Source organism: Hemitrygon akajei, chromosome 32 (assembly GCF_048418815.1).
Source record: "Hemitrygon akajei chromosome 32, sHemAka1.3, whole genome shotgun sequence".
Classification (NCBI taxonomy): domain Eukaryota; kingdom Metazoa; phylum Chordata; class Chondrichthyes; order Myliobatiformes; family Dasyatidae; genus Hemitrygon; species Hemitrygon akajei.
Window position 1 is genome coordinate 13846919 of NC_133155.1, and position 27959 is coordinate 13874877.

At 38.7% G+C, this 27959-nt stretch overlaps 1 protein-coding gene across 1 annotated transcript; it reads left to right on the plus strand.

Moving 5' to 3' along the window:
- Nucleotides 1-962: 962 nt before the first annotated feature.
- Nucleotides 963-27959, plus strand: psmb2 (proteasome 20S subunit beta 2). Its single transcript, XM_073034527.1, has 6 exons — nt 963-1178; nt 2997-3119; nt 10642-10712; nt 24462-24624; nt 26124-26173; nt 27777-27959. Exons 1-6 carry the CDS (start codon nt 1088-1090, stop codon nt 27876-27878), a joined length of 600 nt encoding a protein of 199 aa, XP_072890628.1. The 5' UTR covers nt 963-1087; the 3' UTR covers nt 27879-27959.

Here is a 27959-nt window from a genome sequence, read left to right on the forward strand (position 1 = left end):
AATTGATTGCAAGTAGAGTGATTGGGTGATAGTTCACCAGATGTACTTATACCTTCACTGTCCAGTACCAGTTTGTCTGAAGATGCGACTAGTTCTGGGGAATATGCAGTATAGTTAAGACGCTCAATTCACAAACGAGAAAACCTGCAGACACTGGAAATCCAAGCAACACACACAAAATGCTGGAAGAACTCAGCAGGCCAAGCAGCATCCATGGAAAAGCGTACTGTCGATGTTTCGGGCCGAGACACTTCATCAAGACTGGGGGAAAAAGATCTTGATGAAGGATCTCAGCCCAAAACATTGACTGTACTCTTTTCCATAGGTGCTGTCTGGCCTGCTGAGTTCCTCCAGCATTTTGTGCGGATAGCTTAAACATTTCTAGTCTAGTAGCCTTAATTGCATTCAATCACCTCAGCCATTTCTTGATATCATATAATGTGTTGACTACTGTGCTGTTGATGATCTCTGGACCAACCTAAGCTATGTCGATTTGACACTTCTGGCTGAAAATGGTTGCAAATCATTCATTTCGTCCTCACATCTTGGGCCCTGGCATCTCTTGAGAGTTGAATGAGATTGGAGCCTCCTCCTGTTATTCAATTGCCCACCATTATTCTCAATCAGATATGTTAAGACTGCCTTGAGCATTCTCTTCACCGATAATAATTACCCCTCTATTTTGTGATTATAACATCTCTCTGCCCTGTGATACTAATTACTCTTCGCCCAAACATCCCCGTCTCGTAATAGCCCTCCCCTATCTTGCCATAATGGAGGATTACGGTAAGTATGTGGCTGATAGTTGGCACAGGTCGCAGCCCCTGCAGACTTTCTCGTGTTTACAGTCTCAATGGTCCGAAAAGCCGACCGCCGTGCAGCATCTCCCCACGATAACCCACCCTATCCCGCCCAGTACCCCGCCGCAGCTCGGTCACGTGGTCGGACTGACCTCAGCATCGTGCGCTGCGCGTGACGTCGTTGAGGTGCGCCGGCAGTGAGCGAGAGTGCGAATTGCTGTCTCACAGGGCCGGCGGTCCTCGGTTTTTCACTTTAATCCACGGACTCTCAGTGAGCGGGCCCCGTGATGGAGTACTTGATCGGTATTCAGGGCAGGGACTTCGTCCTGGTGGCGTCTGATACGGTGGCTGCCAGCAGCATCATCGCCATGAAGCACGGTAAGGGGTAGTCGGCACAATGTAGCATCTGGGCCTTAGCCTGATCAGCTACCCGCGGGAAACTAGGGCTTCGGGGTGCTAACTGTAACCGTGATAGCACTACTCCAAGTAATGCATCAATACTCCTTGATCATTTTTTCCGCGTGCTTCGCAGCCGAAAGCCGTTATAAACCGGAGCTGACATCTTGGACTGCCCGGTTGGGAAGGTAGTGGGATCAGATGCAATTGCTGCATTCAAAGGGCATTATACAGTCACTCAAATTGAAGGATACAATCTTATTGAGGGCAAATGGGATTAAAACGTCAGAATGGATGCTGTGGGCCAAAAGGTACAGCAGAGAAACTGGCCAGCTTTATAAATCTTTAAGTAATGTGCAAAGCTTTTTTTTAACGCAAATAATTATGGAAATCTGTTCCCAGCACCTTAATGGGTAAATTTCTTTATTTGGTTGATATAGTAGATAAATTAATTACTGGTAGAATTGATTCTAGTGAGGTTAGATTCCCGTGGACTTTTCCAAAGGATTTCTAGGTTTGTACAAATGACTTGATTTTGATTCATCTGATGTAATATATTTAGTGTTTTCATTCGTTAAAAAAGAAAACAAAGTAAATTCAGTAACTGAGAATATTGACACAAATTAGATTAGCACCCTACTTGCAGTTGGCAGTGTTCTGTTGTCACAGTGCCATTAATCTGTCAGATTTTTACATTACTCTGTATAGAGTCTGTATATATACTCTGTATAGCCTGTTTTGTAAAATGTTGCACTATGGAACAATGAATTTGATTCTTTTTCTGAAGGTTATATGAAATTAGCCCCTGCTGATGCTGTCAAAAATTGTTCATAAGTGCTAAAATAATTGTACTTAATACATCATTCCCCAAATACAGCAGAGCATTTTAAAGATAACAGGCTTTTAGAAATACTCTTGTGGACATCTAAAACATTTCTCTAATAAGCCATAAGAGCACTGAAAGTAATGCCTTTGGGAGTTTGATAACTAGTGTTTTTTAAGTTGCATTTTAAGGTGCTATCTGAGGTTCCAATGTAAGTACAAATTTGATGCATAGAGTTTTCTGTAATTAATGTGATACACAAACGCTAACTAGAGAGCCTAATTAATTCTACTGATCCACAATATTTGTGCCCAGCCATCACCTTCCACATACCTTTTGGTGTGTTCTTGAAGGTCTTGCTTCTGTTCTCGGCGCTACTAAGGAAAGTGAAAGTGAAAAAATGGCTGGTAAGGTTGAACTGCCAGTTTTGAAGAGACAAAATGGAGACATTTTATTGAAGCTATACAATAAAGGCTTTAAATGCTTCCATTCCAGCATGAAAGAGAGAATTAATAATTGTTTAACTTTGTAATTTTGTTTTTGCCTCTGTTAAAATTCAAGTCCCTCACTGGATTCTTAACTTCAGTGTAAAAATATGAGGCATTTATTGTTGGATGTTTCAGTACTTCTATCCAATTTCATTAATAAGTACATCTTAACGTACAGTGATAGCACTTTCTCAAGTTTGGGCAATCCTTTCAAAATTGAAACCTAGATTTTTTTTTCCATCTTCTGAGTTTGAAATGTCTGCTGATTTTGAACAGAGTTTTTGAAGTGTGCATGTCAAATGGCATAAACTACCTGCTTAACTAGTTTTGCTGATATTTAGTTTATGAAGTCACATTGTCCTCTCAATGGATATTGTATTATTTTTGAGTGAAATGTTCAGTTCTTCTGAACATTTGTAGATTTTATTTCAGTTAGCTAAGTGATTCTAATGTTCATTAATGCCTTGTGATTTCTGTTACTTCATTTAGATTATGATAAAATGTTTAAACTGAGTGAGAAGATCTTATTGTTGTGTGTTGGAGAAGCTGGAGACACTGTCCAATTTGCAGAATACATTCAGAAAAATGTACAGCTTTACAAAATGCGAAATGGTAGGTAATTGTTTCTCATTTCATCATTTATGCTCCGAGCCTAATTTAAAATGCTGCTTAGTTTTTAAAATTGATAGCATTTATGTACTTGCTTTGAGAAAGTGACTGAAATGTTTATCAAGAGGCACCTTTTGTTAGTATTCTCTTCGTCTAGGGCAACCCTTGAATTGGAACTTTAAGGCTACCGTGGAGCCTTGGTTCTTCGTTCGTTGGGCGCCATGTCATATAACGTATGCGATCATAGTCTTTCCAAATCATGATTTTTTTTTGGCACATTTTTCTACAGAAGTGGTTTGCCGTTGCCTCCTGAGGGTATCTTTATAAGATGGGTGACCACAGCCATTATCAATATGCTTCAGAGATTGTCTGGCATTATGGTCACATAACCTGGACTTGCACCAGCTGCTCGTATGACCATCCACCACTGCTCCTGTGGCTTCATGTCACCCTGATTCGAGTTGGGGGGCGCTAAGCAGGTCCTACACCTTTCCCAAGGGAGGGAAGGAGCGCTTTGCATCTTTTGCAGAGGTGTACCTCCTCCCCACCACCCAACATGACTTAGAGCAAACTTTACAAGGGAACAGACTGATCAATAGCTTAAATGTCCCAGGCAATGTTGTGTTGCAGTATTGTTTGATTCAATTGGTTGGCTGTTATTTTTTCAAATACTTTATGTTGCACTTTTAAAAATTTCTCAAACTTCTTTTGCATCTGGCTTGATAGCTTAGTTACATCAACTGGTGCCCATTTCTCAGGAGTTCATATTCTTAGGTGACAATAATAACTACCTGAGCTACATATTTAAAGTTTGTGTCTCATTGCAAACCTTTGTTCGCTGAAGTTGCGCTTGCTGACGACTATCTTGGAATTGTCATCTTGTGTAAATAATGCAGGGTGGCAATGTAGCCTAGTGGTTAGCACAACGTTTTACTGCATCAGTGACCCGGGTTCAATTCCCTCCGCTGCCTGTAAGGAGTTTATACGTTCTCCCCATGACCGCATGCTTTTTCTCTGGGTGCACAGTCCGAGGACGTGCATTGGTCTTTGTAAATTGTCCCATGGTTAGGCTAGGGTTAAATCAGGGGATTGCTGGGTGGCGTAGCTTGAAGGGCCTACTACGTGCTGTGTCTCAATAAATAATGTATTGACACCCGTCGATATTTAAACATTTTGTACTTTAATATCATGAAAGCCAAGGCCAATATTATATTGTTGAGTCATGTTTTACAAGTTGTTCAGGTAACAGAAATTTACTCATACAGAATTCGTACATTACCACCCAAGATGGAATAAAATTTACTCTTGAGTTTGTGGGAGAAATACAGATACGAATAACGCAATTTTTTCCAAGTAATTTCTTAAAACATGGAGATGATGTGTCTTTGTATTACAGAAAATCGAAGATTCAGAGTACTTTAATGTCTAGGTATGTATACAGATACAGCTCTGAGATTCGTCCTCCTTGCAGGCGGCCATGAACCAAAGAAACACCATAGAACCTGTTCAAAGAAAGCATTAAACACTCAACGCGCGGAAAAAAGAACAAATTGCGCAAATGGCAAAAAGTGAGCGAACAACTCATAGGATATCAAACATCGAACCAGGAATATTCAGTGTAGTTCAGTTCAGCTCTGTGCCGCTAGCCGACTGCAGGCCACAGAACCCGTCTTCACTGAGACGCCCCAGTCCATATTGATCGTCCCAGTCAAACCACTCAAAAAAGCAAGCAGAAAAGAGTAACCAGAAACATGAACCTCAAAGGCTGTGCAACATGAACCTCGAAGGCTGTGCAACATGAACCTCAAAGGCTGTGCAACATGAACCTCAAAGTCTGCACAGCCACAGGGATCGCCAGTCAATCTGTGCAACGTGGAACACAAGACTCCTGCACTTTCCCTCTGGCAGCAGCTCATGGGAGGCAGAGGTAAAAGGAAAAATGGGTAGACGATGCCGAACACATGCCTGTCCTCTGCGCTCATCTTTGTCAACCTCAGTTTTGCTCGATGCCTCAATTGGAGAGAAGCAATGGAGTAGATCACGGGCTCACACCCCATGTCCAGACTTCCAGGCCACGCATTCTGCTTCCAACTTCATTGATCTCCCTCAGAGGCAACGAAGCGCAGATCTTTCAATCAGCCCAAAGAGCACACCATCAAAATATAAATCACGGGTTTGAATCGCATGCAACTTAGTAGATAGATAGATAGATACTTTATTCATCCCCATGGGGAAATTCAACTTTTTTTTCCAATGTCCCATACACTTGTTGTAGCAAAACTACTTACATACAATACTTAACTCAGTAAAAAAAATATGATATGCATCTAAATCACCATCTCAAAAAGCATTAATAATAGCTTTTAAAAAGTTCTTAAGTCCTGGCGGTAGAATTGTAAAGCCTAATGGCATTGGGGAGTATTGACCTCTTCGTCCTGTCTGAGGAGCATTGCATCGATAGTAACCTGTCGCTGAAACTGCTTCTCTGTCTCTGGATGGTGCTATGTAGAGGATGTTCAGAGTTATCCATAATTGACCGTAGCCTACTCAGCGCCCTTCGCTCAGCTACCGATGTTAAACTCTCCAGTACTTTGCCCACGACAGAGCCCGCCTTCCTTACCAGCTTATTAAGACGTGAGGCGTCCCTCTTCTTAATGCTTCCTCCCCAACACGCCACCACAAAGAAGAGGGTGCTCTCCACAACTGACCTATAGAACATCTTCAGCATCTCACTACAGACATTGAATGACGCCAACCTTCTTAGGAAGTACAGTCGACTCTGTGCCTTCCTGCACAAGGCATCTGTGTTGGCAGTCCAGTCTAGCTTCTCGTCTAACTGTACTCCCAGATACTTGTAGTTCTTAACCTGCTCCACACATTCTCCATTAATGATCACTGGCTCCATATGAGGCCTAGATCTCCTAAAGTCCACCACCATCTCCTTGGTCTTGGTGATATTGAGACGCAGGTAGTTTGAGTTGCACCATCTCACAAAGTCCTGTATCAGTTTCCTATACTCCTCCTCCTGTCCATTCCTGACACACCCCACTATGGCCGTGTCATCAGCGAACTTCTGCACATGGCAGGACTCCGAGTTATATTGGAAGTCTGATGTGTACAGAATCCTATTTGACAGAAGTAAAAGTAGTAGTTTCGTGAAGCATTTGCAGGACGTGACTGTTGTTCACTGGCGCACCCACATACAATCCTAACCTGTTCATGTGGGGTGACACACGAGTGCTTTTTTAAAATGTTTTATGCCTTAACTTTGCTTCAATAGTACGTAATTTTTTTTCATAATGAATAACTGGAGATATTTTTTATGTTGTTCTAATTGTGGCATTAAAATCTAACATTCAAAGTAAATTTATTATCAAAGTACATTTATGTTACCATATACAACCCTGAGATTCATTTTCTTGCGGGTGTACTCAATAAATCCAAGCATCATAATAGAATCAATGCAAGACTGCAACCAGTGAGTAAAAGGCAACTGTGCAAATGCGGAAGAAATAATAATAAATAGCGAGGACATGAACTAGTGAGTCCATAGGTTGTGGGAACAGTTCAATGATGGAGCATGTGAGGTTGCGTGAAGTTGTTCCTCTGGTTCAGGAGCCCGATGGTGGAGGGGTAATAGCTGTTCCTGAACCTGGTGGTGAGACTCCTGAGGCTCCTGTATCTTCCTGATGAGAGCATGACCTGGGTGGTGGGGGTCCCTGATGATGGATGCTGCTTTCCCGCGGCAGCACTCCGCAGATGTGTCAGTGGTGGAATTTGCTCAGTTAAGCAAAGCTCTGGTGTAATAATGCCCTCATTTAATTATTTATTACAACACCATAGCAGTTAAGAGATTCAGTTTCTGTTTAGCTCTATATTCACTTCGAAATTGCTTTCATGTGCTGGGATTGAAATTGGAGCAAATCCAGCCAGCCAAGAAATTTGTTTCAATAAGTGAAATGTTCAGTAACCTATCAAAAGTTCATATACTTTCTTGGCTTGATTATTATTGATTGTTGTAAAGAAATTTGAAATACAATTATAAATTAATCTGCTTGGTTAAGAGCTTCATTTGTTACATTGCTGCATAGGTGAACTTTTTCAAATTGCTTTTTTTAATACATAGAGTTTCCACTCAATTTAGCATAAGCATCAGTTTTTAGACTAGGTAGTGGCAATTGCATTTGCACATCAGGGCTGGTTCTTCTATCTTCTGTTCACTTCAAGTTCTTTATCTTAACTGGTCAGGTATAAAGCAGGGCCCTTAGTATTATTAAGGATCCTTCCATCATCTTCTTTGACTTTCTACCATCAGGCAGGAGACTACAAAGTGAAAAAACAAGAACAGTCAAGCTGAGAAACAGTTTCTTCCCCCAGGCCATTAGGCTTCTGAACTCCCTGCTGCATCATTTTCGAAGTGTCATTGGTTAATCAGTTCTGTGCCGTACAATATTTAATATTAATGCACTTTAGTTTGTTATTTCTGTGTGATTCATCTGTAGATTTTTATCCTTGCCATCATAAGTTATTGTGTATTTTGTGTAATACAGTTCTTTACACCGTGGTTCGGAGAAACGTCTTGTTTCCACATACATGATATACATGTGTATAGTTAAATGACAATAAACTTGACTAACTGCAGATAAGCTATCACTTTGCATCTTTTCAAATTTTAGGAAATATTGAGAAATTTGCATTCTGTTTGTGGCTTTGGGCTATCATCTGCTTTTTCCAATTTTTTTAAAATACCGGTAGCATTTCTAATTTTTGTGGACTATATGGACTACCATCGTCTTGGCTGATATCAATGATTTAATGACAAGTTGCTCTGTCGACTTTCATTATCAATAGAAAAGTAGCCTAGCCTTGAATTAAATTCTATTTTGTCATTGGCACTCCATCATATTTGCGCATTTACTTTCTTGAATGACAGCCTTCATTTCTGTAAAAGATTGTAAGCTTTTCAGGGCTTTAGAGAATTTATACTTACAGCAACTATTGATATTTTGCTGACAGCATTTCTTTACACAAAGTCATCCCAGCGCTCACTTCTTTGTTGGAAGAGTGGCTTGTTACTTCAGTGGAGTACCTTTCCAAAGAACCAGTAGCGTTGATGCCTTCTCAATTCGTATTTCTGGCTACTACTTCCTCATTTGGTATAAATGTGTAGCTCTGGATATATGTCTTTGACCACTTTGATTAAAATGTTGGCTATACTGTACATTTACCTTTTCACATTGGGCAGGTCAATCTCTCTAATTTCCTATGTATTTTGTTTTCTGAAAAAAAATCTGATATTTTCATCTTTATACTTGCGCATCTTTATTTTAATATCAGCTTTGCCTTGCCAAATATTTATAGAATTAAAATTAGTACACATTTTCCTCAACAATACTGGTGTGAAGCTTTCATTGCCTTACCACTAATTTTCCCTTCTCCCCACACTGTTGGGTAGTTTTTTTTCCATGAAAGCTGAGTACTTCTGGAGCACTTTCAAAGCACCTTGATATCTTGATATCACCTTGATAGAAACAGTCATCTCAAGTTGTGGGGAAGAATATTGTATGCTGATGAAGTTCGTATGAATTCTGCTTATTACACTTGGCCAAATAACTTCCACACATCCCGTGGGTTTAGCTCTAGATCTGAGCAATGCTCCTTTGCTTTCGGTAGTTTTGTGAAAAGGACTGTTGACCAGGATACTACGTTTCTATGAATAGTTCCACGGGACTCTTATTTCCACTTGAAACGACATGAAATGCAAGTTTAATATCTTGTCCACATCTTGGGGTTCATCTTTCATGAAAAGCAGCAGTTGGCTAAGTGTGGTGTTCTGTGGAAGCTCTAAAACAGCAATTCTGTGGGTGTGGGAGGAAAACAGTTTGTGGATCGGGGAAAAGTACATTTCATCAAAAAGAACAGGACAGGATAAATTCTAAAATGTACATTTTGAATTTATTTTTGCAAATATCTGATGAGGCACAGTCAAAAAAGTTTGATTTTAGAATAGTAGAGATTTGCTTGTAGAGTTGTTCGACAAGCCTGGAGGTTAGGTCGTAAGTGTTTCATCACGAGTTGAGGTGACATCATCAGTGTGCATTTGAGTGTTGTTTCTGCCTAGTGTTTGCATTTATAGTGGCCCAGCTTGACAGGCAACCAATGAGAACAACGAGTCGGACCAATATAAACACAAATAACCTGCAAAAACGACACTCAATTATGCACTGATGATGTCACCTTGACTGATGACAAAATGCTTGCGACTTAACTTCCAGTCCCTATAAACAAGCAGCCAATCCAAGCTACCATATTCTCTCTCACTTTAAATACCGGTAGTAAAGATTTGCCAGTAAGCATATAAAGGAGTATGGCATTGAAGTCTTTCTAGGCTGTCAGCCTAAATGATGGACAACTGCTATAGTTGGATGTGAACCACAACTTTCTTCAGTGTTTAGTTAAGCAGACAATTCTTTCTTCACCATATCAGTCAGTATGTATTATATAGATGAATAACATTGTGTAACACTTCTTTCACTGTAGGAATGTTGTCTATGATATACCACCATACAGAACATACAAATTAAGAGCAGGACTTGACCCCACGAGCTTTCAATAAGATGACCAATTGTAATCTCAACCCCTCATGCCTGCCTCCCTGGTAATCTTTCACCTGCTTATCAAAAATGCATCCAATTCTATTTTAAGAATTGACATATTCATAGTTTTCAAACTTGTGATGCATTTGCCAGATCTTTAGCTATTTACTTAATCTCTTTATATAGTTTTGCAGCTTTCATGCATCCTGTTAACAACCAGCTTTACTACCAAGGTGATATCAGCAAATTTAGCACCCAAACGTTTGTGTTGCCTTCATCCAAATCATTTAAATCAATTGTAAACAAAAAAAGAGTTGCCAGTACTGACCTCTGTCCCATGCCATTTTGCTACATCTTCTAAACTAGGAAAAGACTATTTATCCCTATTCTCTTTCCTGTTAGCCAGCCTGTTTTCCATCCGTACCAATATATAACCTTCTACATGTTGAGCTATCATTTTCTACAGTAGACTTTGATACAGCACATCAAATGCCTTTGGAAATATCAAGTATATTTCATCCTTTTCTTTTCCTTATCCACAACCCGTTACTTCAAAAAACTTGTGTAAGTTGGTTAAACATCATTTCCCAATCAGTAAAATATATTGTCGAATTACCTTAATTTGCTAAAGTAACCTGTTAGATAATCTTAACAATGACTTCTGACTGTTTCTCAATGACAGATGTTAATCTTATGGACTTTCTGAATAAAGGAATTACATTATTATTTATTAATCTAACAGGACCTTCCCCTTGTCCAGGGAATTTTGGAGGTTAAAACCAATGCATCAACTATTTCACTAGCTGTTTTTGAAAATTTAGCAAGGAGTGCAGTATTAATATGAGAAAGGAAAAGGTGCAGTTTTGTTCAGAATTAAATATCAGTTTATAGATAAAATTTGGTGACCTTTCATCCTTGTTTCATCTTAGGTTATGAATTGTCTCCTACGGCAGCTGCTAACTTTACTCGTAAAAACTTAGCAGAGTACCTCCGCAGCCGGGTAAGTAAGCTGAACATAGCTACTAAAAACTATAGTAAAAGTCCAAATTCTTCCTTTTTAGAAAGGAGTTAAGTGCATAATTTTAAAGATTTGGTTTTGTATATTGATACAGTGCATAATTGAGCCTTTAAACCTGATCATTTTCCCCTTGAGTAATAAACTTTTCCTGAGATCTTGTTTTTTTTATTTATTTCTTGAGGTGCAGTGCAGGCCACCCAGCAATCCCCCAATTTAATCTGAGCTTAATCACAGGACAATTTACAATGACCAATTAACCTACCAACTGGTACGTTTTTGGACTGTGGAAGGAAACCTACGCGGTCACGGGGAAAACTCCTTATAGACAGTGACGCGAATTGAACCCCGGTCTCCTGTCCTGTAAAGCTTTGTGCTAACCACTATGCTACCATGCCATCTCTTTAAATTGAGTAGGTAACACACGTAACTAATTTGGATTGCATTCAATATTAAGTTTTTTTTTTAACCTGTTTCTGTCCTATAGTTAATTAGCCCCTTTGAGTAACTTCCATTTTGTTATAAAATGTGAACCTATGGGAATTCACTAGAGTAATGTTATTTACCCATAATATCATAACATAACTGGGATAGCTCAAATTTACAGTACCCAATACAAGAGTTCAAATATCATTAGTGTTTGTTTCCCCAGAGCATCCCATGTATTATTATTGTTATTATCATGATATATCTTTTCTGAGGAAAAATCAATGAGGGCAGATTTATAAGATGTCCTTCTCAAGCATATATTGTCCTGGGGTTTGACTAAGAAATAGTATTAATAAATCTATGGTATCATATTTGCAAATTTATTTTGTCAATTTGGAGTATGTTTTTTTTAAACTTGAAGATATTAATACTTATTTCATTTTACAGGCCCTCATGAAACAGGGTATCCACCTTGTTGTTAGCACAGTTTTCCATAGCTAGTTTGTCAGTAAAACTTTTAAAAATGTGTATATCTGTAGCTGTTTAGCTGTTGTTGATATATTTGTGGTTGTGAGCATTTACTGCATTCTGTTATCATTCATTACTCCCTAAATTGTCCTTTTGTGGCCAAGGTAATACAGATTAGTCTTGGCTTCATTATTTGAAAATGTGTATCTTGCCCATGTAGTCTTGTCTTTTCATCCCAGGGGATTCTGTCCTCTGGAGAGCCAAAATAAACTGTCAGTGGTACAGTTGCATAAGATACAGAAATCTATCCATTGTGCAGTGTCATACCAATATTTTCAGGTTCTTCAGTGTGGGTTTTCATTGGTGTTTTCAATTCCTAGTGGATTCGAGTGGGTTAATTAGGTCGTATGTAAAAGCTACTGTACAGGTTTCAGCTGTGGGTTGGGCTAATGAAAACAAAAGGTAAAAAAAGCCTCCTCTGCATCGTGCTTAAATTAGACTTTGTAAATTCAAAATGTTTATTAACCCTTTTGGAATATTCTGTCTGAAACTATTACTATGGAGTTCAGCTCTGGCTTTAATGCATCTGCCTGGGTAAGTATTTTAGCAAAAGACACGTTTCTCTTTACTCTCCCCCCGCACCCGCACCCCACCCCCCAAGCCCATCCCACTCCACTCCACTCCCAACCCTTCAAGGAAAACACATCTGTCCGTGCCAGTGGTCTCCCTGTTGTGTAGTCCATCTGGAGTAGGCAGGCTGTTGGGCAAGTCCAGGCATGGAGGCTGCGGGGATCAAACACTGGGGACTTCAGCTGCACCTCACGACCTCCACTAACCAAAATCTTGTTAATTACCTTATTATAGAATTTATTTTAATCACTTGTAACAAGTCACAATTACCATGCTCCAGCAAGGGAGCTCAAACCATTCACAGCATTTACCTGTGCCATATGTTGCTAATCACATGATCAGTGACAGACATCTAATCAGCTAGTCTCATCAGCCCCCCATTGCACTTTGCACAGAAGGGTGGGCAAAACATCCCAATTAAATTATCCATAATTGATGATGTTGTATTGGCACTGAACCTTGCCCTCCCTTGACACCTAACGTTCTTTAGTTAGCCAGCTGTTTAATTTTCCCTGGTGGATTGGAATTGTGATCTCAATGGAAGAATGTGTTTAGAGTGAGCTAAAAGATGGAATAGCATTTATGTCCCAGAGCTGTAGTTGCTGCCTATCCTGGATTCTAGACAGCACAACCAGCTGCAATTATTAATCTGACTCCGCCCCCATGAGTGATAAAATTCATGATGCTTAGTGTGTTTGACAGGGTGTTAACCTCAGGAGTCTCAAATGTGATTGGAGATTATAATATAAGATTTAATATTTTTGTCCTAGTTTTGGAATAAGTTAATGTGAGAACATGTTAGCTTGGATCATTGATGAACAGGTATTTTGTGTGGAACCTATTTACAGATTGCTGTCCGAATGAAAGTGAGGTGGGCGAAATCAGTGGGCAAATATGATTCAGATATTCCCCTTCTTATTAAAAATAGATTAACATAATCCAGGTATTTCGCCATTGGTAGAATGGCAGTCTTGCGTGGATGAACGCACATTGAATCCTGAATGGTAAAATAGTGACATCACATTAAACAAGTCTCAGCTCGTTTAAATTATGTTTCTCAGTTCAAACGTGTGTCAATCTTCCAGCTAATAGACCTATGGTTTAGATCATGTTAGTATTAGTTTTGTTATATTGATTAATGGTAACATTAGAACATGCCCAAAGCCTCAGCATGTAACCTAGCCTGAACATGTGATATTTCCTTTCAGGAAATCTGAGAAAAGTTTTCTTTTTATTTAGGCAGCATTCAATTAATGCTTATTGCTATGCAGAAGATAAATCACCACACACAACGCAATTTAAGCATAACATAATGTTTCAAGAAATGTTGTACTGGTCAAGTAAATAATAACCACACAAAGTGCTGGAAGAACGCAGCAGGCCAGGAAAAGAGTAAACAGTGACATTTTGGGCCGAGACCCTTCATCAGGACTGTTGAGACTCTTAAGTAATAAATTAATTTTCCATAAAATCAGATCTAAGGGAAATAGTTTTTACTTGGGTACCGTTTGAGTTGCTGATAATCCAGTTAACTAGCTCTCTTCTGGACATTCTGTCACCAGTTGCATTCCAGACTTCCCACAATGGCGTACAGCTGAGTTTAGTATTTGTATTGCTGTTGTTCCTCTCCATGCCTTGTGGCTTATGGGGCAGCATTTTTTGCTGTTTCCTTAGCATTTGTCTGTTTTTACAAGGTTGAGTTACTAGCTCAATGCTCACCCTGGCACAGATGAAAAACATGCAAAGAGCTGGCCAGATTTGAACCCAGGACCACTTGCCTGGAAGTCCGGTGCCCGCGCCACTACACCACCGGCCGGCTGCTATTATTTAATTGGAACATGGTTATTATATCTAGAAATTAGCAAATTTTTCTTTTTAAACATCCAGCTAAACGATTGGCTCCTTTAATTAACGTGAGTTCAAGCTCTTGTAAAATTTATTATCAGAGTATGTGGTATATCACCATATACAACTCTGAGATTCTTTTTCTGCAGGCATACTTAATAAATCTATAGAACAGTGACTGTAAACTGTAAGCAAAACTGTGCAAATGCAAATATAAATAAATAGCAAATCCTCTATGTAATTCCTAAACTGAACAAAACATTGAGATAACCAGCAGCTGACCAGAAAGCTTTAGGCCAAATCATTAAAAAAAACCTAGTGTTTGTCAATGATTATTTGAACATGAGAGTGCTATTGAGAAATTGCCAAATTGCAGACTGTGAATGGCTGAGTTGGTGGCAGAGCACTTAAACAGATACAAGTCCTGTTAAAATCCTAATCTCAGCCATCTGCTGCACTAATGTGTTTTTGAAACTGTGGATAAATCATGTCATAGTAATTGGCTAGATCGCTTTTAGACACCAGAACATGGACAGATCCTGCATACTCCTTAGAAAAGTTAAACCTATTTAATGGTAGCACTTGGGAAGTTAGTGTTCCACATAATTATTAAAACCAAAAGATCTAGAAAATTTGGAAATCTGAAATTAAAGCTGGATCTGCAGGTTATATTCAATATGTCAGGCAGCATCTGTGGAGAGAGTAGAAACAATTAACAACATCATGTGATTATCATTATTGTTTGCATTCTGGGGAAAGTAACATTTAATGCAAAAAAAATTAGATGAAAAATCTTTTTTCCTGATACTGAGCCACAAACTGTTACTGCAGAAAGACCATTAAACTTTTGCACAGTACTGTAGTAATTGTACTGCTGCAAAAAAAAACATGACATTTTTGAGTGATGATGACCCTGGTTTTGATATGGGTCTCTGTTGTGGACTGAGAGTCGGAAGGCAGCAGGGCAAGGGGGAATCACGGAGTGGAAAGCACCAGGTAAATATTCTGTAATCAATAAACCAATTGTTTGGAATTGGGTGGGTGCGTCTGCACCCCCGCCAGCCCCTACCCTGGCACTCATTCTCGGCCACCTGTCCCACACCCACTCCTGCAGTGCTCCCCCTCACCATTCCCAACATCCTTCGCTTCTGCCAGATTTACAAACTTGCTGTCTGCTCCACATTGACAATTGTGCAGCAATCTTCGACACGTGTTTTACATGTGTTTTTGTGTATGTGCATGCATATATATTGTGTGTGTGTGTACATAGATTTTGTGCAGTACTGTAATATTAAGCACTTTGTTTCAGGATATAACTAACAGTGATAAAATCTACTTAAAGCTGGGAGACTGATTTCTGGTGCAATGTAATTTGGCTATTGGAAGGTGTTTTTAATTAAAATAACAAAAAATAAAAATAGCTTGTTCTAAAAATTAATTACAGTGGTTTGTTCCATTTTGTTGGCTACAGCTCAATTGCTTCGGTATTATGTGATTTGATAAATGTCTTCTCCCAAAGTGAAACATAAAACGATAGTTTCTGGGACATCTCACTCTGAAGATTTGACTGAGCGTTTCCTGAGATGATGCCTTGTGAAATGACATAATTTCTGCGACAGTCAGATGAGGCTGACCTTATTCTCTGTTCACTGTTTCTTTTGTAGAATTACAGGAGAAATTAAAACAGGTTTCCCAGAAGTGATCAGCATAGACTTCCTTTGGACAATAAAATTATAATGTTATATCCTGTATTCGCGAGCTGAAAGGCCTGTTCCTGTGCTTTACTGTTCTGTGTTTTATATTTCAAATCTGTGTAAGATGTCACTCATATTTTGATAATTCAGCTAATTCCCATCACACAACTCTACTAAATCCTAGCCTTGAAATAAGTTTCTTGAATCCCAGGCACTTGTCGTCAGTTACAAGCTAGACCTTTATTCTTTCTTAGCTCCAGTGGTTCTCTTTTCCCCAGTCAGACACTCGGCACCCTCACAACTCATAGCAGTACAATCTACGTGCTGCTATGTTGTACAAAGAAGTGGAATTGCTGTCATTGATAATGTGGGTTTTTAGAAAAGATTTGCACCAATTATATTTGATATTCGTGTCTATTTAAGTCCTGCGAACTTAATGAAAATGTTCATTTGAATTAATGAGGTATTTTTATCCTCTGATGTTATTTAACCCTAAGGATGCTTAAAATTGGAGGGGTTCGTTCAGCGGTTAGAATGATTTTAAAAGAAAATTCAAGTCATATTTCATCTCTGGAGTGTATTCCACATTCATTTGATGCAATGATAATGCCACATTAATGCCTCTTTTCTGTGATCACTTTCAAACTGATCCTGATCTTGAGTAAATTCTGATCGCTGAATGGCTTCATACACTGAATAGCCTTTGCATCTGAATAATCAGATATCAAAAGTGCAGCTGTAAAATAGTTGCATGTGGTAGAGATGAATTGCCAACTATATTTTTTCAGCTTTCCTTATCTGCAGCAATATCAGAGGTACAGTCAGGGCCAAGAAACAAATCCTGCTTTGTATGTTGCTTAGTTTAATTGTCAAATTCCTTTCCAAATGATTTTGGTACCTTCTACACAGGATTGTTCACATTATAGGGTTGCCTCTGCCAATGTTTTTGCATCTTTAATCAATCTTGAAAAGGTGGCATAAATCACTTACTCACTGACTTAACACATTTGCCAGTCCTTGTTTATGTATCACTGTAGCGGTGTGCTACGCGCAGCGCTAAAATAACGACACGAGTCGGTAAACTGCAGTTAAAGAAAGATTTTATTCGAACTTCACAGCCTTGCTTTAAAGCCTCCCTGATCCCGCCCTCCCCGGGCGCGGATGCTGTAGGGGCACGTACTCACAATCCCCCCGCGGGCTTTTCCCTTTGTTGGTGAAGCAGACCTGGCGCCCTTTTGGGACTGGCCTTTGTGCCGGCGCGCTGGCTATTTGTGAGCCGGTTCGAGTGCGCTAGGAAGTGGGTCGCCACATCACACTACATTTCATGATGTGTGTTTCAATCATCTTTAGCTCTTTCTTATATACTGTACTGCTTAAATTCTGATATTTCATAACCCATTTTGAAGTGACTTTTTTTTTTGCAATTTTAAGAGAAAATCTTCCACAGAAAGATTTAATGTTTAAAAGTATTGTATTTTTATTGGCATCTCTTAAAGTGCTACCCATTCAGTCTTAGAATTCACTCTAGGAATTTGCTTTCAAGGAATATGGACCATTATGGTGATTGAATAGTTCAAGTTTATTTGGCATCATGAAGTCTCACAGAAGTTTGTACAAGTAATTTGTACCATGTTTCTATATTTGAAATGTTCAGTTTTTAATGCTCCTAAATATGACTGATATGGAGCTATATTACTAAAAGCTTCTGCGTATTCTGAGATTTTTCAGGGGATTTTTGAGACAGAAGTTGGAGATTAAGTATTAAATGCTGAATGAGCCATCATACCCACGTAACTTTTGATTCTGCAGTTTTTATATTATTTTATTTAGAGATACAGCGCAGAATATGCCCTTCTAGACCCTGTGTTGTGCTACCCCAGCACCCTCGACAGCCCCGATTTAACCCACCCTGTATGTCTTTGGATTGTGGGAGGAAACCGGAGCACCTAATGAAAATTCACGGGGGGGAGGGAGGGTGTACAAAACACCTTACAGAGAATTGAACTCCAATGCCTCGAGCGTTACGCCAACTGCTACACTGCCATGGAGCCCCTGAATTGTCAAGCTAGTAAGTTAAATAGCAAAATAAACAACAATGTTTGTAGTCGCAAGTGAAATTATAAGAATGTATTGAGCACTTAGAAATACACATTATTTCTATGAGTCTTTGCAACATGCTTTTTGTATATTTTTATCCTTGGAGCAACTAATATTAAATTTGAGCTTGCCCCTTAGGTGTTTGTATTGAATTCTTGTGCTTTAAATTCTGGCACTCAGTGACTCTTTGACTGCTTACAGCTGCAGCAGAAGCTAACTATTAGCGTAGTTCTGGTAATTGAAGAATTACATAGGGAAGTAGCACCCCACTGCCAAATTTATATTGATGATTAGATAAATCAGAATTACTTTAATTTCGGGTGGTATGAATGGCCCATATGCTGTAAATTGAGGGAAGCATTGAAGCTTCTGAAAAGACACCCATTGTTTCGAAAGGCTCCATTATATCTGAATTAACATATTTTAGGTTCATTTGTGGCAATAAAGTTGGTCTCTTACCATTACTCTGAAATACATTAAAATATTATTTAAGATGTTTTATTTTTGGAGAATATTGCTGAAATTAATTCTTTGGCTATATACTGAGTAATAATGTGTCAGGATTACAAGATGCATGTAATCAATTGCACATAGGAAATCATTAAATATAACCTTTTTAATTAAAAGCTGGTGCAAGAATGAGTAATGGGAGAAACTGTCGGGGTACTAAATAATGTGGTTTAATACTGTATGTATATACATTTTACATTTGTTACTGTAAAGATGGTGAATAGGTTAATAACATATGCTGAATTGTGCGTGGTGTGGCATAAATTTGCATTCCCTGGCCCACATAAACCCAGAGTCCATTGAACAGGAGGCCTGGTTCCAAAAAGGCAGAGCAATAAGCATCGAGCCCATGGCAGATCACGAGTCCCTATCCCAGGACAACACTGGTCTCTAATTGACTCACCTTTTAGGGTGTTTTCATCTGTCTCTGATAACTGAAGATAATTTAAAATCAGTTATTAAAGTGAGTTAATTAAAATAACCTTCAATTAAAACACACATGACTGGAGACACTTAATCAAAAACATAAAACATAATTAAAAGAAAGATTTTTCCACATGCCTTTTCTATTCAACCCACTGACCCCATTCTTGTGAGTGGACTTGCATAGCATATGCCAACTTAAGATAAAGCCAAGGATCCAGATGCAAAATACATCTGGCGTCAGTGCACAGCAAGTTTGAGTTCTGCCCTTGGACTCAGTGCTGTATCAAGCAGCAAAGCAGGAAGTAGAATGTGGCAGAATCTGACCTCCAGCACATTTCATACTTTAGTGCTACAGGATTCAGGTGCAGAAATCAGACGTGTTCTAACCTGTGTAAAGCCTTTAGCTGGCAGCTCTCTACACAACTGGCTGAAACATTGAATCCAAGTCTGTATAGTTGCATTCCTGCACCCCAAGTTCTCGCTCCAGTTTATCCACTGGAGTTCTTCTAGATTCAATCCTGTGTAAACCCTACAATAGTAATTTTGTTCCTGCACTTTATAAATACTCAAACTTAAATATCTGCATACAATGCATGGTATTTCAGAACATCTGATCTGTCTGAAAGTATGAATGAACAATTTCTTGAAGTGTTCATAGTAGCAATGATGTGCATAATTGAAAACTTGCTCTTGTTATTAGCGTTTTACAACACCTCTCAGAATAATTCAACAGATCTATTTTGAAATCTGCTTCATGTTTACTGCAATAAACGCTGAGTTCTGTGACCCATCTGGTGTTCTTTTAGAACAATCTAGGCCAGTGCTGCTTTACATTTAATTGTTTAGGAGTAGCATACAGCTAAGTACAATTCCGGGGGGAAATGATACTTCACTTACAGGAACAGTAACCTGTAATGTCAAACATTCAGTTTTACTTCATTCAAATTTGTAGGAAAAGAATCCGGGAATAACCAATTCCCTAACAATTCACAAAAAATTGTTTGAACTTAGGGCAGGGGTTTCCAGCCTTTTTTATGCCAAGGAGCTTCACCATTAACCAAGGGGTTTGGGAACCCCTGACTTGGGGGCTTTTTCTTCTCTCTTTTAATGCCTGGAGTCTGGTAATGAAGGATGCCTGTAAGTGCTCATGCTTTTGTAACTTGTACACGTGACCTGGAATCTTTATTGCTTTTTTCTCTAGTTTGCTGATAAAACCGAAGGATAGTGGGGAGAGATACAATATTTTTCTTCCTTTACCTTATTTTGTTAGAAATTATGACTTAGTTACTATTGTAGATAATTAGAGAAAGAGAAATCATAAGCGGTTTTGTTTACTGTTTACAAATACTGATTCTTTCCTTATGGCCTCATCACAATGTAGGGTACACGGACTCGGAAGGAAGATAACATTGGAATTAGATTTGGAGGCAGCAAAAAGCTCACTGCTGCAATGATTAGTCCACTTAGCTCAACTGGTCAAAGGCTAATTTCCTTTTATATATGATATATCTGCATGTCATTTCCATCTTCGTCAGCATTGTGAAATTTCATTGTGGTTTTATGCTGATCATTTGAGAGAGGGCTGTTTTATTGAAACATTTCCATGGCCTGTAATTTATACCAAGATGCCTATCCACTGAACTTGCTCTTGGCCTAGAGTGGAATCCCTGGCACTAACTCCCTTGAACTTCCAAGATGTTGTGCTCCTCAGTGAGCCTTTGCACAGTGTAAAGCATTTGCGATCATGACAAGCAAACCTTGTCACAGAATTGCTGTGATGGCTAGTTAAAACAGCTCCACAGGCTTATTAACTATCAAAGACGATGAATGTTTGTAAATGTCTCTGACATTTGCAAGCATTCAAAGACTACTAAAAATTAAGTATTGTGTTAAGTTCCTTTAAACTTAAAAATGATTAATGCTGCAAAATAACTTTATACTTGCTCTCTTACTTTGTGGCTGCTCTTCTCCATTCAAATGAATGAAGTTGTTTTTTGTGTGCCAGATCTAAACTGACCCAGCTTAAGAATAGGAAATCTGTGTTAGTTTACCCTTCACTACTGGAGTCATGGGAAACGGTGTTTAAGGGAAGTTGGAAAATCTGCTATAGTATGTTGAGGACTTGCACATACTGTTATTGTAAGTATCACATAGGCACTGCAACAGAGGTAAATCCCAACAATTCCACACAGAAGACTTGGGTCAGTCTAACTTGTGAGCTATGAAATTGTAGTTTTCTAATGAAAGACCCTGTTCTACTGACCCTCCCTCAAACAAATGTAGGAAACTTTGCTATTTTACTATCTTTCAAACAGGAGATGATGGAAGAATTAGTGTGATTTTGAATGATAAAAGGTATTTAGATTCAGCCAATAAAGGCAGCATGCAAGTCTTCTCTCATTCTTGTATCTTATAATTCTCATTGCAACTAAAGCACATCTGTTGCTTGCTGCTTGTTAACCTGGGCCAGTGGGTTCAAATCCTCTTGACTATTTTGTCCGCACATACCTCTCCGTAATGACAACCTGGCCTGTCCCGTTCACCCGTAGATCAAAGAATAGGCTTCTTCACATGTATGTGAAATGATGTTAACCATTTCCAAAAGGTGTTGGGTGTTGACCCATTTTGTTTTTCTTCAACCAAAACAATTTGAATTGATGGTGTAGACATGAGTGAAAAATAGTATATGACTCTAAGTTCAATAAAAGGCCGTTTTAACTCTGTTGGTAGCTTCTGTGGGTGGCACTAGGCCCCACAAGTTTTCCCATTAGGAATGGGGTAAATCTGACTAAGCTTGAAAGAGATTTTGGTTATCATCTAGTAGTGTTTGTTCCTGAGCCTTTTAAAACAAAGCTAAACTGACATGCAAAAGCATTTAATACTCTAAGGTAAATATGAAGGTATAATAGCAGTTTTGGTTTTTTTTTCCTGAACTTCCAACCCACAATTTGTTACATTCTTCTCAACAAAGACGGGGACTAAAGATCTAATGTAACTTGGTTTTATTTTGAGGTTGCGTCACCATTCTAGTTAAGTTGGGGTGAACTGCTATCTTTTGAGTGGATTGCTGGGATTGGTCAAAGAAGTCAGTCAGTGTAACTTCCTTCATCAGTATTTTATTCTTCCTCAAACTGTGCCGGCTGTTGGTGCAAGCTTCTAAAGATTTAATTATGGCTGCTGGGGGTTGGAAGAGGTCCAATATGAGATTAACGCTCCTGCTCCACCGCTCGGTGGGGTACTTCCTTGCTTTCTGCCCGAACTGTTAGCTTGTTTCACCAGATGTCGCAGAGAAACCCATCAAGAGTATGCTGCTTATCTTGTTTGTTTCTTTAACTGTTAGCTTAGTTATTATGCCTCTGTTATTTCACACAGTTTCTTCATTAACGCACAATAATTTTTTTAATCAGACATCTTTTTAATGCCTTGAGTGACTTCATTTTTTATATAAAAGCTCTCTTTAAATGATTGTATATTGATCATCTGATGTAATTTGGATATGACAGCAACCCTTTCTATCTTTGCTCGAGTCATAATTGATGTCTTCAACTTTCACGGTTAATTTGTTAACTATCATTCACATAATTTCTTTTGCTGTGTATTTTTCTTTCCAGTTTCCACTTCTTTGGGTGCTTGAATTTAGTATAATCTCTTAATTAGTGGGAAATTCCTCGTTCTTCTCAGTATTCAGCATCAGGGACTTGCTTTTTTTTTCAATTTAACACAGCATTATTTTAGAATGATAGAAAATAAATAAAAACAGGATCTCTGGATTTTTTTATAGCATTTCAGAATTTCTGCGATCTCTGAAGCTACCCATAAGATGCATCTTGTAGCTATTTTATTAAAATTACGGTGATGTGCATCTGGATACATGAGGGAGACCTTTTGTTTTGGACTTGCAGTGGTTATTCGAATTGCCCATCTGATATATTAAAGCATTGACTGTGGAACTATGAATTATACCTTTACTGGATCCTATGTATCCCTGATGAAGGGTCTTGGCCCAAAATGTTGACTGCTTATTCTCTAACGATGCTGCCTGATCTCCTCCAGCATTTTGTGTGTTTCTCTTGTGTACCCTATGTATATAGATTTTCAATAGGTGAGGTATTCAGCAAACCCCCTTCTCATTCCACTTTAACTGAGGTGCTGTCATGGTTTTCCACAAAATACACATCACTCACCTCGTAAGTTTACTTGCACTTTACTTAGTTCGCTATTAAAAATTATGAAGCAGAGGAAAATGATGTTCAGCCCATGGCTATGCTCGTTGAAAGAACTAATGCTAGAAGTCCAAAGCAACAAACACAAAATGCTGGAGGAACTTAGCAGATCGGGCAGCATCTATGGATATGAATAAACAGTCGATGTCTTGGCCCGAAACACCGACTGTTTATTCATTTCCATGAACCTGAGTTCCTCCTGCATTTTTTTGTGCATGTTGCTATCCAACCTAATGCTCCTTTCCATCCCCAGCTTAACAGCCCTGCTAGTCACAGAACCAATTACCCTTTCAGGAAGGGCTTGAATATATTGAGATTCTGTCTCTGTCAGCATTGAAGGCGGTGAGTTTGAGGTCCCTACTGCACCTGGTGCAAAACCAAATGTTTTACTCATCTTCCTTCTGATCCTCAAGCCATTAGTTTTAAATCTATATCACCAGTTTGATTTCTTCTGCGAAGGAAAATGGGTTATTTAATGTTTTTAGGCCACTTGCAATCTTGTATATGCTTAGACCCTATCTCGTGTCTCACTGTTCTATTGTCTACTGTCAGTAATTTGTTATCAGCTAAAGGCAGGGGGGAAAAAACACTTTGGACAAATTCATAGCAGCTGCATGAAGGCAGTGGATTGGAAATGCATAAGATTGGTTAGGTTTTCTGTGTACATGATAGCTGTATCACTTGTCATTTTACAAGCCTAAAATACATTGGACCACTTTAGCAACATTCGCTTTTAAAAAGGTGAACTTAAAATTGAAGGTTTATCCCTTTTCATTAAATATTGAAGAATAGACATAAAGCACGTCACACTTGACCAAGTTCTGGTTGCACAATTTAAAGAGCAGTGAATAGTTTTAAATGGAAGATGTATGTAATTCTCAAGCTTCACTGTAGGTTAGACCCAGTAGAGAGGCATAGTGCCACTGGAAAAACTGGTAATATAAAATTTTGTGTTTTGTAACCACATCTTAAGCTTAAATTCCAATTAATAATTAATAAGAAACCAGCAATATATTTTCTGTTTATTGAATCTAAGGGAAATCATAATGACTTGTACTTCAGTATCTTTGGCATAAAGGAATGTTAATGAAAAAAAGATTGGATCAAAGCCTCACAGCTGCTCAGTTAACTGTTTAGTTGGTGATACTTGAAATATTTAATTCAGATCAACAGTGATTTTATTTATGCAGTAACTCCAATTCCCATAATCATTTCTATGGTTGTGCTGTGCTCCTGAATATTTTTTTGTTTGTTAGGAAGCCATATTAATTCTAAAACTGAAACAATTGCTTGTTTTCCAATAGCTAATCAGGATGTGAGCAATGCAATTGGAATGTATTTAGTGCTGCTTATCACGAGCGAAGTTGGTTTGCTTTGAATGATGATCGCGCTCCTCCCATTTTGTTTTAAAGACACCCTACCATGTGAACATGCTTCTAGCTGGTTGTGATGAACATGAAGGCCCCGCACTTTACTATTTGGACTACTTGGCGACTTTGGCGAAAGCGCCTTTTGCTGCTCATGGATACGGAGCTTTCCTGACTCTCAGTATCTTAGACCGATACTACAAACCAGGTGGGTGCATGTGTGCTAAAGAAAATACTGTAGTCATGTTACATAAGTGCAAATCATTATGTTCTGACCCTTTTTTAAAACTGTTTTGCATCACTGAATTTAAAATATTTTCTGTACAAAAGCCTTGGTTACACCACAGTAATGATCTGTGGATATATTGTTTGTTCATGCAGACTTGCTTTTTGCCACTGTCAGTCACCAATAGCTTTCAAATTCTGTTTTGGTCATTTACTTATGCTAATTTAGTCAGCACTGACTCCTTAATTCAGCAAAATGGTTAGTCCACTAATTCATAGTTTATTGGTATTTTGTTAACTTAATCTATTTGAATACTCAGTAGCTGAGCAGGGTGTAGTTGTTCACTTTATTCCAGTCCAAAGGTCAGTTTCCAGAAGGAAGTGAATTGTTTCCTCTGAAGCAGCCAATGTACATTTAGTGAAGCCAGCTGTGCAAAGCTGGTAGAAGTCAATCTTCCATACACCAGATAATTTTAAAATTAGGTTGTTTTCCTATTTATGATAAAATGGTTGATTTTTGTGAATGATCGTTTGGTAATTTAATTCTTTTTTATCGCCAAGACTAAGACTGTATAGGCATTTCTGTCATTTAAAATGTACAGAAAAAAATCTTTAGAAGAGAGGAAAAGACAAAAGATATTTTAAAAAGTGTATCCTCATGCCAAGTTTTTTTTTCTTCTTTACACTGTTAAACACATTGTAATCCTTTCATAATTAGAATTTGATCTTCATTTGCACATTCCAAAGTACATTTGGACAATCTTTCTGAAGCATTTTAAATGTAAAATGTAAAAGCTTTATTTGAACTTGTGCAGATGTAATTGCAGTAGTATTTACTAACAAAGTTTTAAAATTTTGACAATTCAAATTAATTCTAGATTCATGTGTTTCATTTCTGGACTTTTAACTAGCTATGGTTTTAATACTTTCGTTTCACTTTTAATTACAGCTTGTAAGAGTTTAACAACCTTGAATTTCTTTTAAAACACCCAATGAATAAAATTGTTCTCAATGTGTTAAGTGGAATTATCTATATCATGTATCCTTATGGAAGAATATGCACAGGTCTTTACTCTTCGAAGTGAAAAGCACGTGTCACTTGCATTGATGAATCTAATGCTCAGCAGGAGGCTGGTGAAAGAAGTGCACTAAGTGTAGCCAGCATCTGCAGATGGAGCTCATTACCCTGTTTGTAATAAATTGAATCTAAGAGGTGCCTGTCTTTTTCCCGGGTTCGGACCAGGAAAAGGAGGCGGGTTCTGATGCATTTCGATTTCCAAAAACTAATTGATTCGTTCCATCTTGCAGTTTGAGTGGGCCCGATTCTGTTTAAAAAGCCTGCTTTACATATGGACTGTGTTCAGCTGTGAGTCAGATAACTTCTGTTTTCTAGTCTGGACTTTATTTAATTTTGTAAGGGGAGGGGGTGGGGACTTGTTTTTATTTTGAGAAGATTTCAAAATTGAAACAATGTGTTTGCAGATCTGACGCGCGACGAGGCAGTGGAGCTCTTGAAGAAGTGCTTAAAAGAGGTGAGATCCAAATCTGAATGGAATTCTATAAGAAAATTTGTTCTTGTATAAAGACATTGTTCACCTCTGGGGTTCTGAAACTTGCTGCATATGTTTATATTTTCACACATTGACATCAAAGAATGAGGAGAACGCAGTTTGGTTCTTGTAATTTTCTCCACATGGTGTTCTCTGAACAGGTAGCATTAGGTCTGCTCGGTACAGAGGGTTCCATTAAAGGATGCTTCTGGGCTTTTACTGAGTTTTGAAAATATGAACTGCTCTGGATAAACACATCCCTCATTTAGGCGTGTGCATCCTGGCATCCTGAAGGGGGCTGATGTTGTTCTGTTGTTTAGGAAAGCTGGCAAGGACAAGCCAGGAAACTACAGGCCAGTCAGTAGCGGGCAAATTTCTGGAAGGAATTCTGAGGGGCAGAATCTACCAGCGGAGACGGATTTAGAAGAATTAACATGGCTTTGTGCATGGAAAGTTGTACTTGACAAATTTGTTGGTTGTCTGCAGTGGGAACCAAAAAGGTATACGAGGGTGGGGTAGTTGATGTGCATTTGGACTTCAGTAAGGCCTTTGAATCCCACCTGGTAGACTAGTCTGGAAAGTTAGGTGCTGTGGAATGGAAGGAGAGCTACTTAGGTGGATTCAAAATTGGCTCAGTGGAAAGAAACAAAGGGTGATGGTTGAAGGTAGTTTCTCAGTTAAACAGAGTGGTGAAAGAGTCGGTTAGCACATTGGCCTTCATCGTCAAAAGCGTTAAGTATAGGGGTTTAGGGCATAAAGTTGTAGCTGTATAAGTCATTGGTGAGGCCACACTTGGAGTACTGTGTACAGTTTTGGTCGCCCTGTTATAGGATTCAACTGAAACAATTGCAGGGAAAAAACTGGGGGAAAAAACAGGAAAGTTTTGAGAATGGTGTCAGGACTAGAGGGCCTGAGTTACAGGAAGAGGGAGGCTTTGCCATGTCTTTGTTCTTTGGAGTGCAGGAGAACTAGGGGTAAACTTAGAGGTGTTTAAATTCATGAGGGACATAAATAAGGTGGACAATAGCAGTCTTTTCTCCAGGTCAGGTAGAGATAGAGGGGTGGAGGAGAAAGTTTTAAAAGGGACCTGAGTGGCAACTTCCATATGAAATGGATTATGAAAAATGGAATAAGCTGCCAGAGGAAGTGGTTAACGCAAGTGCAATGGTATCATTTAAAAAAAAACACTTGGATAGGTAATGCAGGGTGAACACATGCAATTGGGATGAGGTGGTTGGGTGCCATGGTCAGCATGGGCTCATTGGGCCTGCATCACTATGATTTATTGATTAAATGGGAGTGTAGATTTTCATTTGACTGCTTTCTTTATTTTCCCCATATAATTGTAATGCTGCTTTTAATATTTTCTGGGAAACCTCAGTATGCAGTGTGAAGGGTGGGTCCCACTATTTTAAAACATGTCTCTTCCATGCTGTGGTAATATGGGGATTAACACTGTATACAGTATGCCCTTTTACTCCATTGTACCCCATCTTTCATAGTCATAATTGGAAGAAGTTATTTCTATATGGAGCCTCTACGTGAATAAAATGCAGATTCACTTGTAATTATTTTGTCTTTTCAGATCCAAAAACGATTTATTCTGAACCTTCCCTCCTTTACTGTCCGGATCATCGATAAGGATGGTGTTCATGATATGGCACAGATTTCTGTGTCAGAGATATAATTTTACCCTTTTTTGGCTTTTTTTTTTACTTGTAGAAATTTATTATGTATACAGACCCAATAAAGCCTGAGGTTCACTAAA

Bases quoted from the DNA above. Each gene is read 5' to 3' on its own strand.
- psmb2 (XM_073034527.1), top strand. From the start codon at position 1,088: ATGGAGTACTTGATCGGTATTCAGGGCAGGGACTTCGTCCTGGTGGCG. The intron at 1,179-2,996 runs GTAAGGGGTAGT...TACTTCATTTAG, and splicing joins CATCATCGCCATGAAGCACG to ATTATGATAAAATGTTTAAA. The intron at 3,120-10,641 runs GTAGGTAATTGT...GTTTCATCTTAG, and splicing joins GCTTTACAAAATGCGAAATG to GTTATGAATTGTCTCCTACG.